Here is a 14930-nt window from a genome sequence, read left to right on the forward strand (position 1 = left end):
TGCCTGGCCTGCAGGCTGCAGCTGGGCCATGTTTGCAGCGTAGGGCAGGAAGTGCTTGTCCCGTTCGGTAACCGCACTCTTGTGCTGAGGCACGGGACGCTCATGCCGTGTCAAGACACTGCCATGCGCCTTCGCTTCAGTTTCCCCCAGCTGAGGCTCTGCCTGCCAGCCTCCGTGCTGTCCTTCCACCCAAGTCTGACCAACTTGATGTCCCGTTTCACAGGGAACAAACATTTCTGCCATAGCCTGTTCCCTGTGCACCAAGGAGGCAGCACAGAAAGCCAGCAGCCATGCGGGAAGCTCCCTGCCACCATAAGGAGCTGCGAGGCTGCAGGGGATGCACAGCCGAGCAAAGGCTGCCTGAACCTGCCCACCGCTCCCGCTCCCCCAGGACGCCTGTCCTGCAATCGAGCTGATGTCAGGATGCAGCTTAGTATGCATTCCTTAGTCCTAATCAAATACACTTTTTTTGTTGTAATCTTACCATGGACTTAGGTTTTCAAGGGAAACAAGTTACCAGGGCAATTCTGTTAGAGTCATTGAAGGTATGCCTGAGAAGAGCATGTACTTCAATATGTCCATTTCCTTACAGTGCTATTTTTCAGCTAAGCCCCCTGGCTTTTGGAAGTAATTTAATGCAGCCCCAGCCCCAAAAACATACAAAGGGAGAAGTATAAATCCATTGGAGTGAGTAAGAATGCTCTCTTTTTTTGATAGCAGTATCTTTACGGCCTTTCCAGAATGCACAGCTCTTTTCCTCGTAAGAAAGATGTGTTGCTATCTATGTTGTGCTATTTCACACCCTTTCTCCAACAGATGGCATAGATCCTCACCTGTTTAGAAAGAGATGTTTGAAATAGTTTTGCGTCTTAAAAATAGATCCTAGCTATCAAAGGGATTAGTAATTCCAGCTCACAGGTTGTTTTTTTCAAACATTCATCCCCTATTTTTCCTCATTACTGGCGTTAGATGTTAACCCCTGTTCTGCTCGGGCTGTAAGTGCGTAACTACTATGGGTCAGCCTGCCAGACAGGATGGACAAGCTGATTTGCAGTTCCTACGAATACTAGGTGCTTGGCTGTGTTGATATGACTGCCCACCCGTACATGTGAATGCATATGTCATATAACAATAGAAATAAAACATTATTTTTGCATTTAGAGATTAGCCAGAATTGAATCTAGGATTCAAACATCATTGAGGTCCAGAAGTAGAACCAAATGCTTCAGATAATTCCTCTTTCTATAAAGGACTATGCTAAAATCTGAATCCTGGTGTTGAGAGAAGCCTGGCCATTTTTTGCTTCTGTTTTCTTTGAAGAGCATCATGACTATAAAAAGAAGGGGGGTTGAATTCTGCTGTGCATGCACAGCTGTAGCAACCTCCTCCTGTGATTTTCACGCCATGAATTCCTTCAAGTTTCTCTTCAAGAATATACTTCTGTGTGATACACAGCCAGTGAAGAGCTATATTGTTGCTGCCCAAGCCCGCAAACTTTCAGCTATTCCTTGCCAGATCTGTGAGTGGTTTGAAGCCAAATGGGGATGGGATTCAACACTGAGGAGGAGTTAGAGGATTGGTAAATACTAGGCATGGCTGATCTTTAATAAAAGGAGAAGAGTGAGGGCTAAAGCTGGAATTAACGCAGACTTTTGCAGATCCGTGTGGACTGCCTACTTCTCTACTGGACAAATCCTAGAGGGAGAAAAAAACATTCAGAAAAAAACATTTCTTCTCTCAGTTGTAGCAGTGGAGAACAATAACGCTATGGAGAGCAATGCAGTCACCGTGTCACAAATGAGAAAAGAACCAGCTCACAGACCTTTATGATTTCTGTTTTAGAAAAGAATTTCTCTTATCATTAGAGTGTAGAGACTCTCATTTAATGTAATCATGGAAGAGCTCTGACTGGGCAAGCCAGGCTCCAATAAACAATTCTGTTCCTTTCTCATTTCATTCTTCGTCAATAGTGTTAGGAAGAAACACATGTTAACTTTCTGCAAGCTTGCCCTCCAATATTGTCACCTAATTTCCTCTAACCCCTTCTGTCAGCGGGGGAGTACCACACGTTCACTGGCACATGTTCCTCCCTGCAGAGGAATGAAACACATCTTATTTTTCACATTTAATTCAGAATTTTTGTTGCTGTTGTTGCCATGCAGTTTGTCAGCCAAGCATAATCTCCTGGCAGGAGGAGACAGACAAACAAGATAAAGAGAAGCAATATACTTTGGTGGTAGCCCTTAAACTTTTTGATTCAAGCAACATCACCTGGTCCTGTTGCCAGTGAAAATAAGAAAAGTGCAAAAGCATAACACATTAAGTCTTTCTGCCCAGAAAAGCGAAAAATAAATTACATGGAATGACCTCCAATACTAATTGCCCTTTTAGCAGCAATTTTCAGATTCAAAAGTAAGTGGAAACTACTGAATGCTAAGAAACTCTTAACAAGATTTCACAGCACCAGAGAATCAGAGCTGAAATCAGACTTGTTAGCTTACAATTGCCATAGCCATGCAATAGGCTAGGCAGAACACGACTTCAGGATCTGAGTCCTTCTTGGTGAGAGTACTAAATCCTTTCATCAGATCCCCAGCCTTCACATCCAACTATTGCTGTGAGCTGGTTTGGGCACTGTAACAATTTGGAGGTCCTCCAAATTCCAGAGTGTCATAGATGACTCATCCAGGAGTCATCACTGATGGGAGACATTCCCCTGTCCCTCCTCCCCAATGTTTTCTAGGGCTCATCTCTAGTCTTTAGCCACAACTGAATAGAAAATGATTTAGTGAAAGAGCAGTGATTAAGGACCATGGGGAGACCAAAGTCTCGCCACTGGACAACATGCCCAATGGGAGAATCTTACACTTTGATGTCAAACCGTCCAGGCAAGAAAAGCCTCTGCTAAGTGTGAGACCTGGACATTATTCTTCACCCTGAAGAGCTACAGGGGGGTTGTTTTGCCACAAAAGTATGTGAACTGATGGAAACCAGAAGTTTTCCTGAGGTAGTCATAGGTCTTTGAAATAATCCATATGGGAAAATGTTTTTAGAAGTATGTTTCAGGTTTTCATCTGTTCAGAATACAAGGTGGGAGAGAACTCCCCTGTACATTTCATTGCAATGGTTCATGTACAACAATAGCAGCACTGGATGTATTAAGAAAAAAAATCTTGTTATTTATGTTGTAATTGAATTTTGTACTAATTCTGCCTTTCAGTGTGCCTGAAGAGTCCCACGTGAGAGTCACATGCAAACAGACAAGGGCAGTAAAGAGTCCCTAGAGTGTGACATAGATAAAGCAACAAGGAATCTAAATAATGTCAGACATGGGTATGTAGGTGAAAAAAACAAACCATGGTTTATTTAAATGTGTAAAGTACTTGGGAGGGAAAAAGATTACATTGTACTATGGCAATACAGACAGCACATACCGTAACAAGCTCATCCATCATAATGAATTCAGGCTACTCTTTCCAGCCTCCTAATCTGCTCAGTCACACAGATCTTTGGGAGAGGCTCGCCGTTGATTTCTCTAGGGGACTCCACACTACAGATTAATTTCACTCAGAATTTGCTGTCCTGTTTCTGTATGTCAGACTCAGGAGCAGAGCATCATCCTCCCACCAGGGGAGACAGGCGAAATAGGGCAAAACTTCTCATGCACTAAGACCCTCTGTCATGGGTTAAGTAAAAGTAGCCTGATGGAACATCTGATCCTAGGACAAATTACCAGGCTGTCTGCCTTAACCTTATCCCAGACGTGGCTCATCACTGGGATGAGAAGCCTAAAGCAGCAGAGACTGAGAGAGATATTATGATAGTTATAAAATGCGATTTCCAGACACAGCTTTTTACTTCAGGTTCTTCTCAATCCAGTCTTTGAAGGGAAGAGCTTTGGTGTAGCCACTGTAGAGTTCTAGGCTGCAAGTTTTATCATAACCCCAGCTCACTAATCCCATCAGGTGCCACCTTAGCTCAGGAGATGCTTTTCCTGGCAAAGTTATAGCTGCAATCCCACCAGTCTCAGCAGGGCAGATATTAGAAAAGGCTGTGCGGTCTTGTTTGGCACAGAACATGCTGTCAGTGATGCTGACTTGTATCCCATTATCCTCATACTGTTGCTCACACAACAGTGAATCCACCATCCGAACAGCTCCCATGCGGATTGTGTCATTCTTGTATCCAGGATCTTTAATGTCAGCCAATACCTTCCAGCCAGTAACCATTATTTTTAAATCCTCTGTGGATGAAGTCAAGTCATGAGAAGATGACAAGCAAATGGGTTGAACACGACTGCTGATTCTGGCTTTGTCCAAGAGTTTTATGATAGCTATGTCAGAATCAAGTAATATAGGGTCATAATTGGGATGCACTATGATGGCAGAAATCTGGGGAGGAAACAGAGTAGGAAGAATCGTAGAGTTAACAGCTATGGCAAATCAGCAGCCCTCTTTCCATACTACTATAGTGCATGTTACTTATTTTGCATACTTTTGCTCTACCCTCCACTCCCAAACTGTTCTTTCACCATAGTGCTCACTCAAATGAGAAACATGCAGAGATCAAGCATCTTCTGACTTTTGTTTTGGCTTGGGTTTCAGGACAGTTTTTATTGCATGAAACGCTTCCTAATGAAAAGCAGTCAAAGACATTTTCAACAAAATGGGGAGTTAATGTGCAGTTCAAGTTTTTCCACTGTATACTGGAAGGATTTTACCTGCCATGTCATCTTCAGCCTGTAGAATTTGAAGGGGGGGGGGAGGGGGCTTTGAATTAAAATGTTGTCTTCTTATTGAAATTCAACCATCTTCCCACCAAAAAAGAATACTAGCGATACATTACATAATGTTGGGGCCAAACCTTTACTGCTGGTTACCTTGATGAAACACTACAAGAACGGATAGGATTCCTATAAGGAAATATTGTAAAAAATAATATATTTCCTTACAGGAAAACTCTAAAAAAGCTGGAATTAGAGAAAGAAACTAAAAAGTGGGGGGAGGGGGAAGAATCAAATTAACTATGATTTCTTGGATAAAATCCATTAATTAACTCACATGCCCCCCCACTCCAGAAAAAGAGACACACACAGCCAAAATTGCTGTATTTCTCCTCATTTTGCCTTCAACCTTTCTAGCTCTACTTGAAAAAAACAAAGCACTCTGGTGAGCCTGAGGTGCTATTTTTGGAGCTGGAGTCAGACATAAACTTCTTTTGAGTTGAGAGCTGTACTGCCTTGGGGCCGAGATGTGAAATGCACTCGTGGCATCAAACCGGGATCCAGAGCACAAGTGTTTCCCTCATAAATTATGGTAATAACTTTTGACAGTAGCTGGCATCTTTTCTACTTTTTTTCTGGCAATATCACTCAAGATATTATGCCCCATGGAACCTGAGCTATTTTCTTAGTGATCTGTGTTAGGGGGTGAACATATGAGTTGGACAGCGTCAGGGGAATTTAATGAACTATAGCATGTGCCCTCCTTGTGCCATGACAGTTCTGTCAGTTGAGTCTCTAGATATGCATTTCAAAGAACAGTGTGTAAAACAATATATGGCTCAAAGGATAACATTTTTCTCCCCATACAAGACGGCTGTGATCAGCATCTTTCTGTGCTCATCATTTTCCTCTCCCAGCAGACTTACTCACCCGCAGGTTCTGGATGGTCTTTTCATCCCTGTCGTCGTCTCTGTAGAATTTCCCCAGAACTACCTTGAGCTCTGCTGTCTTGAGCACAATGGTCTTGCCCAGGTCAGTGACACAGTGAGCTGCCACCACCACGGTGCGCTCGTTCACCAGGGCCCCACTGCAGATAAGGATCCATGCCCCTTTCCGGAGACTGTTCTCCTTCACCCCGTTGGCTGTCCGATAGATTGCCGCTTGCCAGGGCCACCTGGTAGAGGTCACTGTCTTCTGAAGGGTGATGTTTTCTGCTTTTCCACAGACTGAGGAAACATGAACCAAGAATGAGGTAACGCCTTTTCCCCACCAAAGAATCTGAGTATCACTCTTGATTCCTGCTTAGGATGTGCCAAAAGAAACCAAACTGCAATGGTTAGCATGAGGGACAGCTTTCTAATTAACCTCTGTCTCCAGCCTGCAAAATTATAATATAAGAGTATTTTATATAGCTTTTAAAAAAAACCCTTCAATTTTTCCATTATTATCTGAATTCCTGGCTGAAGTAGGAATGTGGATTTAGCACTTGAGCAGGTGAATTTTCATGACAACCTTATCAAGCTGCACTATAATGAGATGACTGCATAAAGAAATGGAAAGAACACCCCTGATTCTTGCTTATAATAAAACACCATAAAGGCAGCAGTGCACTAAAACTCATCCTAGGCAGCCACAGAGTAATTGCGAGGTCCTCTCCTAGAACTGACCTTAGCACAGATGAGTTCATGCCTATGAGAACACTCGTCTTGCAACAAGAACCTTGAAGCAAATGCATCTAAAACAACAGCCGTCCTGGGGAAAAGAAAAAGCTCTGCCCTGTTCTAGGAATATATTACCCGGGCTCAGACCTGGGGTAAAATCTCCTGTATTAGGAAAGGTTTACTTCAGTTGAAAGAGTTACATCAAGTGGTCACATTTTTTAATCTCCCTTAGGACATTTTTTTTTCCTGGGATGTAGTATGTGCATGCCCATGGTAAAAAGGATTGGATGAAATACTTTTCAATACATGAGATGATCTCAAATTGAAACCACAACAAAGAACTCTAAAAATTTGCTTGATGTTAGGATCTACTTTTCACAGTTTGCCTGATGTCAGTAGTGGGTTGTACCAAATCTTGTGATGTTCCTACCCTGACTTACTCTGTGCACTAGCTCTGGATCAGATTTTATCTGGACTTACAGTTTGCAATATGAACCCTTCCTTAGCAGGGTATATTAAAGGAAGAGCCTCTTTAAAATACAGACTCTCCATACTATTGCTTAAACTTTGATGTTTTTGTTAGCTGTGTGCCAAAGTATAGAGATGAAAGAAAAATCACATTTGCAGTAAATAATACAGGAAAACATGAAGTGATAGTAGGAAAACATTTTCAAATCAGGAGAGAAACTCACTACACCTTTTGCTCAATAAAAGAGCAGAAAAATTGATGGCAAATTACAGTGCTGAAAGCTTGATCCCTTTACCATCAACTGCACAAGTTCTAATGATGGATAAAAAGAGCCATATATCCTCCAAGCTTTATTGCTCCTATCTCCCAGCTGGAAGCATATGCAGCCTACACCGCTGGGACTCCCTAATTATCTAAGATGAATACACATCCTGTTCCCCCATCCACCCAGAGATGTGTGCATTTTTTTTCCCTTGGAGACTCACTTGGAATACACATAGGGGCTCTCCCACTCCATTTTCCTGTCTTCAGACAAGTCCTCCTGCTGCTACCCAGGCGGCGGTAGAAAGGAGAAATGCACTCATACTGAAGCTGAGTGTGCAGATGCTGGTACCCTGGGGGCAGGTCTCCAAATGGCAGTGCTGGCTTCTTGGTTGGATAGATTTCAAGCTTTTGCTTGCTGAATGCAGATGAGTAAAGCTGATGCAAAGGTGTTTCCCTGTTTCAAGGCACAAAGAACACAAGGTAATAATAATAATATTATAAAAGCTATCATTACCATAGCTTTATCACCAGCTGTGTTAAGTATCATTTAAAAGCATATGAAGTTTGCTTGTGAAAGAATAAGGCAAAAATATAATTCCAACATAGTTTAGCAATATTCCCATTTACAGCTATTTTATTTACATATATATATGTACACATATATAAATACATGTTTATAAATTTTATATTTGTGTCTCTTTTTTTTTCATTTTACAGTTTCTGGATTGCAACCAGTTGCCTCTGAATGTGGAAGAGTTTTTGCCATTGACAAAAGGACTGAGATACCATGTTTTTAAATAAAGAAATTACACTGGAAGTTGGCATTGCCGTAATTAATTCTCACTAGAGAGGAGTTAGGCACATCTTCTCTCTAGTGAACATTTTAATAGGCAGTATTAGGAATCGATTCAGATTAAATCATGTTGATAAATTTGCGTGATTTAGCAATTAACAGAGATAATTGCCTCACCACAGAGATTTCATAATTGCAATAATCATTAAGCTTCCATTTAGAAATTGTACTGATTAGCTGAAACATGGCACATAATTAAAAAAATAAATATATGCACCAGCCTAGATATGGACCATAAGCTTGACTACAGCCATACTTAAATCTTCATCACTTAGAATGTGTCCCTTGCTCTAATGCTTAAAAGCACATATCTACAGAAAAAATTATTTACGTCTGAAAAATTCAGAAAATTAATTTCCCTTGAGATTTCTGGTACTGCTTGCATCCAGAAAAGCCGTAAGAATGTTTTTTTCACGTGGTAATTCCATTTTTAAACACAGAGAGACACAGACTGCCTCTGTCATATAGAATCTGTGAGGCAACACGTAACAGCACTCAAGGAAAGTAAAGTTATTAAGAACAAGAGCAATGGCAAGTTTCTTGTATTTTGGAAGAAGGATGAGAGCTGCTGTGGTCATGCTTAGACTGCCAGGCTCCCACTCCCTACTCACATGTGACCTTGCAATATTGCATAATCCACACTTTGCCTCACTATTAATCTATGAAATGGAGATCCTACTTCAAGGGATAAAAACAGTCCACGAACATGAGATGCCATCATGATGCTATGGAGGTGGGGGGCATGTATGCGCTCTCATACAGCTGGTGTTAATATCTGAAACATTTAGCATAAAAAGACCTGTGTTCAAAAGTGAATTGAGAAATTTAAGCAATAAAAATCCCCTGATGGCTACTAAAGTTTCCTGATGGCTTCTCAGGGCCATCTCTACAATCATACATCACAGAGCTAGAGAGTGGGAGAGTATTTGGGAAGTACATGCTTGCCTTCTTCCTAAACTCTTCTCTAGGCATCTGCTACTGGCCATTGCCAGAGACAAGATACGGCTTGAGCTGCACCTTTATTCTGACTTGGTATGGCTGTTCTTAAGACTAAAGATGAGGACAGTTCTTGCACTGCATCTAAAAATAAATGAGTCATGTACTAAAAAAAAAAACAAAACAAAACAACTGAAATGAGAAATTACTACTTGGACAAAAATGAACCTGAACACTGCAGTATGACTAATTCAGATTGGGCTTATTTCAAGAAATCAGCAGAAGGGTAAGCCCAGACAGGGTCCGATCTTCCATTCCTTCCTCCCCTCCTACTCTACTTTCTCCTCTCTCTCATGTCCACCCCAAAGCCAACTTTATATCAATTGTGTAATATTGCTTTGGATGGTGAAACTTAATGGGAGCAGATTACATTGCTATACCCCCTTGTCTCCTTGTGCTCTCCCCACTCATTTCTTCACTAAGACAGCACATGTTCATATTATAAAACACATCATTAGCCCCAAGGAACTGTTCTCAGACTGTTCTTATAGCCTGTCACAAGCTTGCAAGCCTAATTCCATCATCGTCCAGCAGTTTGCACATCTCTAACTGTGCATTTCTTCCTGGCTGCCTCCAGCAGCTTGCAAACCTGTGCTTAATCGGACCTCCCCTCCTGGCAGCTCTCATTGCTCGGTTATCAGCAGAGTTGTAGGAATGGCTGCTCAGGCAGGCTAAACACACAGAGTGGAAAGGAGAGGAGGGGAAAAGCAGTCACATTTTTTCTTTAAACTGTAGTTGAGATATTGCGTTCTCACCTTGACTGAACCTGCATTGGAAGCACTTTCTGTCTCACCAGGTCAGAGATCTTTGGCTCTCTGCAGGCTAGAAAAAATATAATGTTGCACAGTACTTTTCCACATTCACAGCTCAAGTGTAATGGTTCATACACATTTCAAAAAGTGGACAGGATTAAGAAAAGAGGCAGTAAGTTACGTGCATTAAAGTAAGATAGGCCCTAACACCTAAAGCCTTGGAAACATACTTCCCCACAGATCGCCAGATCTATCCCATTTACCACGGTGGAAGCAACTGAGCGTCTTCTGCACTGGCACTTTCAGCCATGGAGCAAGATTTGTTCATCAGTGTGTCTAAATGCCAGATTTACACCACTACAGCTGATGGTTTGGAATCTAAGCAAACTTTTACAATAATGGAATTATATAAAAAATACTTAATTTCCATCTGTGTAGCCACACACAGCTAATCCCACTGACTCAGCATACAGAGAAAGGCTGCAGGATGTTACAGACTTCTAAGAGTGTGTTTGCTTGTGCACCCATTGGAAGGAGCTGGAGACTCTGATTCTGAGGAACACCTCAGAGTTACCTGAATATGCACAAAATAACAGAAGGGAGATCCAGGATTTCTAATTTTGCATATTCAGTTTATTTACTTTAAGAGCAGAATAAAATATTCAAGTTTATCAGTTCAAATAACTCTGCCAAGATCTCTTTCCTGATGCGCATAGTGGAAGAAAAGGAATCTTGCAGGATGGATTTTATCTGTATGCCTGAGCACTTGTGATCTGTGGGATTTAACAATATCTAGCTCTTTGTGATTATTCCGTATGTTAACCTTTATGTCACTATCAAAGTTAACATCAGTAAAGATGCTTTGCACAAATAATTATCATCAATAAAGATGCTTTCCACAGATGATTATACACTTCAGGGAGAGAGTATTTCCATCTAAAATAACAGAATAAAGCAAATTCCCCAGGGGACAGACATATTTCCTAATATTATCATTACTTCAATTAAAAAAAAAATCCATTAAAATATGTGTCAAACAATTGCTTTGGGAAAATGAATTTGGCAGTTCCCCAGCCCAAATTCATTCATCTATTCAGGGTTTCAGACATGCTTAGAGTAGCTTCAGGTCAACAGCATAATTCCCTTTCTAGCAAAGAAAGTATTTAAAGATGTGTTTCAGTGTTTTGATGAATACAGATAGTTTAAGCATGTCCTTCAGGGCAGCAATCTACAGGCTTGGCCTTTTAAACTCATGACTGGTCCCATTGACTTAATTGTGAAAGGAGAGCTCAGCCCTATGACAGCAACTCTGATGAGACAATTATTTCCTTCTATTTCAATTCCCTCCTGATCTTCTTTGATTTTGAGGTTTGATCCTAGAATGAGGGTAATAAGGGTCTTAGAGAATATTCCTTTCCATGTTTAAAGATGGAAACATCTTCTGGAATCGCTGGCATCTTCTCTGGCTTCTTAGCATCCAGTAGAGCTGGCAAACTACCAATCTCAGTATCAGGTGTCAGTCAGACCGTTTATTCTTAGCAAAAATGATTGTTTGGCGAGTGTAAATTATATAAAACAAACTCCAGGAAAACATAGCAGCTTTTGTGAATTGTGGTAAAAAAGATTGTAAACTACCTTTTATGCAGATTGGCTGCTTCCCTGACCATTCTCCATCATCTTGGCAGGTCCTTTGTTCATTCCCACTAAGAACATACGAGTTGTTACAAAAGAAAGCAATGACTGTGCCAATTTTTGCATAGCGTCCATTCAAGAGCCCAGTGTCTTCTACTACTCTTCTGTAGCCATTGAGTGGGCCACCAGGATCTGAGCAGCTTTTTTCATCTAGAACTAATGATAGGGGAAAACATAGTAACCATTTTATCAAGTTCACAGCATTATTTTCACCCATCAGATTGCTTGGCATTTCATTCAGATGTTACTACACAATCTACACTATATTAAAGATGCCTTTTCAAGACCCATCTGGGATCTCTGTCTTCGAAAAGATCAAATATTAAAGAAGAAATTATAATATACAGATGTCTGTTTATAATACACACTTTAGTCTTCACTGAAAGCGTAAGATTCTCAAATTGTTAAAAAGACCTTAAAACGTAGCTGACAATCCTGAAAAAGAACCTTGACTTTACATGATGTTAATGTCCCGTTAACATTAACAGGGCTACTTCAAGAGCATAAAAGGATGCACTTAAACTATTTGCAGGAAACAGGCCCTTAGCGTTCTTTTCTGTACTTTCAATACTTCACTGGACTTGGATAATAAAACTAGACTACTTAATTTTACTTTTAAGTTTGGTTGCATTTTGGCTTCTTAGCACTGAGAGAGAGATCTCAATAATCCAGGGAAATACGGGAATTGAAAGAGAACACATATATATATATTTACTGATACTAAAAATTTAATATGGAAAGCTTACTCAGGATAGGTTCTGCCTATAAAACCTCCTTTACTTCCTCCTTCCCAATATTTTCCCCTTCTTATTATTTGTTGTGTTTTTTTCTCTCAATAAACTTAAATTTTTGGCCTAAATCTAGGTGACATTATTCACTATGTGATGCTAATAAATGCTTTTCCCTATATTTTTCACTCCTCTGCTCTTTCTATTTAGCAGCTGAAAAGGTACTTGTTTTTTCCTTTGGATTTCATCTCAGTTTTCTTGTCAGGTTGACAGTAACATGCAATTCTGTTTAATTCCTCTGTCTGATGTCTCATTGCATGATAACCAGTGAACATCTAGTTTAGACAGCTAGTGTTGCTGCTGCTCTGCTTATGGAGAGCTGGGAAGACTGAGACATATCACTTGAGCAGAAATGACCTCTTCATGTCATTGCTTCAGACTCGGCTGCCTGCTGAGCCTCACTTCACAAAAGTACCAACATAAGCACTTAAACATTTATTTAAATCCCTGTGAAATGAGCACAGTAACAGTGCATAGGTATGGCCCTGTCCTGTTCCCATATCCTCATGTCACCAAACAGAGCCCAGCTCAGAAAAGCATGTAAGCACATAGCTAACTGTAACAGTACAAGTTCAATGAAGAGCATATGCTCTTAACATTGAGTATATAATTCAAGCTAAGCATATATTTCAGTGCTTTCTTTAACAATATTGGATTTTAGCATATGCTGAAGGTTATATATGTACTTAAATACTTTTCCACATGAGTCATATTCAGTAAACAAAGAGGACGTCTGTACTTCCTCTCAACTAGGAGAAAGGGAGAAGCAGAGCCCTGTCTCCTTTTAATTTGGCTCCTTTTTTCTTCTCTGTACCTCACAGGATCTCTCAGTCATGAACCACAAGTAACTGATAACTTGATAGCAGCTAAAGACTACAGGGAATGCCCACAGTATAATGCTTTATTTGCAAGTTGCTTTCTGCACTGATATCTAGCCTAGAGGCATCATCTGATGAGCGGAGTGCGTGTTTCCAAATGTACCTAAGCTTGACCAAATAAATCAATGAAGGCCTTCTCTTATTTCATCCTATGCCTATCAGTAACTTGAACAGTAATTTTCTTCTTCCCTAAGCTCAGGTTTATGACTTTTTTGATGGATTAAAAACAAAGAGAAAACATCTGGGAAGGAGAGACCTAAATTACACCACCTAGCACTTCAGTAACAGGCAAGTCTAGAGACAGATCTTTCAGTAAATCTTTAGCCAGGGACATCACGCAGCAGGGACTTTAGCACAATCCTGATATTACATTTACTGCAACTGGAGATGTTCTCTCTAGATAGAAGAATGCCTATTGCTTGCTCTTTGAGATGAACTTATATACAGCTGTTTCACAACACTCCCCCCCAAATTTACATTGTTTGCCACAACACACTTGTAAAAGCACTTTTCCAATTGATACAAATTATTCTGGAATATGGAAATAAAATTGTGCAATACAAAACAACTAAAGAAAAATTAAAAGTCTCTTTGGATGAGAAGAAGGGACTTGGAATTTTACAGCTGAATCAATGTGAATGTTAGGCATGCCAACTTGCACAGCCAGAGTGAATGGAAGTTTCTCTTTTTTCAGTTTTTCTCTAGGGTGGGAATTCTGTTGAAGTAAGAGTCTAGTCTTCATGCAGTAAGCCCCCAATCACCTCCGCAGAGTGCACCAGACTTCTGCAGAGAAGGTATCAGAGGTACCTAGTAATGGAAGTAGCTATTTGTTGTTGCACAATGTCCCTCACTTGGTTTTGGTCCTAGACATTTTCAGTCTGTGTGTAAGAAGGATGTATGCCTAAAGTCTTTGAGGAAATTATTTTTCAGTCATTTGATGTCTCAGTCGGACCTTTATATAAGCAAGTCTTGCAGGCTTGGGCTCCAGCAGAGTAAAATAAGAATCCCTACTGCTTCTTAAAGACAGGAAGACAAAAGAACATCATGTTAAGCTACAGATCTACCAAATTTCAAGAGAGATTTGGACATTCTAGTTTCATGTGAATACATTGGCCAAAACGTTTGATAAGAATCAAAACTTAAAATGACCTTACCACATTCAGGATGATGTGTTGACCAAATCCCATCAAGCTGACAGTAGGCAACACGGCTGCCTTTTAAGCTGTAACCTGCGTTGCACTTGAAGTAAACCTGGGCCCCGTATTTAAAGTCATCTCCTTCCACAATACCATGAGCGGGAGCACCTGGAGTCCTACACATCACCACTGACAGTTCAGATATTTCAAAAAAATCCACTTTATTACAAAAACAGGACTGTGTTAGGATGATTATTTAGAACATTGAAAAACCAATTAAAATGGGCACAGGAGTCAAAATTACAAGACAGGTATATGCCTATCTTTAGAAAGTTGTTTAGACGTCAGTTCTACACACACATATACACCACTTTTCAAACCATATCTAGATCCATTCAGTTCAATGGGATTACTCAGAAGTGTGAAGTGATCATGTGCGTAAGTGTTTGTATCATTAGGGCTCATTGCTCAAAATATTAGTACTTGAAGCGCTTTCCATCTTAACAGCAGTTTTGAATGAACTACCATGCTTGGTCAAGAAAAAATTTAGATCCTTAAAAGCCTTATATTGAAATGCTTTCGAATTCTTCTTTCCATTTTTATATAGTCTTTCAGAAAACCTCACTGAAATATTAAAGCATCATTATATGTGTAGATCAAATATTATCATAATGACATTAAAAAGGAACCTTGATATTTACCGAACTGTGATATTTCC

At 40.3% G+C, this 14930-nt stretch overlaps 1 protein-coding gene across 1 annotated transcript; it reads right to left on the reverse strand.

Annotated features, from left to right (window-relative positions):
- Positions 1–3613: 3613 nt before the first annotated feature.
- LOC104078008 (inactive serine protease PAMR1-like) lies at positions 3614–14396 on the reverse strand. Its single transcript, XM_009579456.1, has 6 exons — positions 14231–14396; positions 11354–11566; positions 9722–9788; positions 7339–7571; positions 5654–5949; positions 3614–4391 (listed from the first exon to the last, which is right to left on the reverse strand). Exons 1-6 carry the CDS (start codon positions 14394–14396, stop codon positions 3855–3857), a joined length of 1512 nt encoding a protein of 503 aa, XP_009577751.1. The 3' UTR covers positions 3614–3854.
- Between the last annotated feature and the right edge of the window lie 534 nt (positions 14397–14930).

Source organism: Fulmarus glacialis, unplaced genomic scaffold (genome assembly GCF_000690835.1).
Source record: "Fulmarus glacialis isolate BGI_N327 unplaced genomic scaffold, ASM69083v1 scaffold37516, whole genome shotgun sequence".
In the NCBI taxonomy this organism is placed as follows: domain Eukaryota; kingdom Metazoa; phylum Chordata; class Aves; order Procellariiformes; family Procellariidae; genus Fulmarus; species Fulmarus glacialis.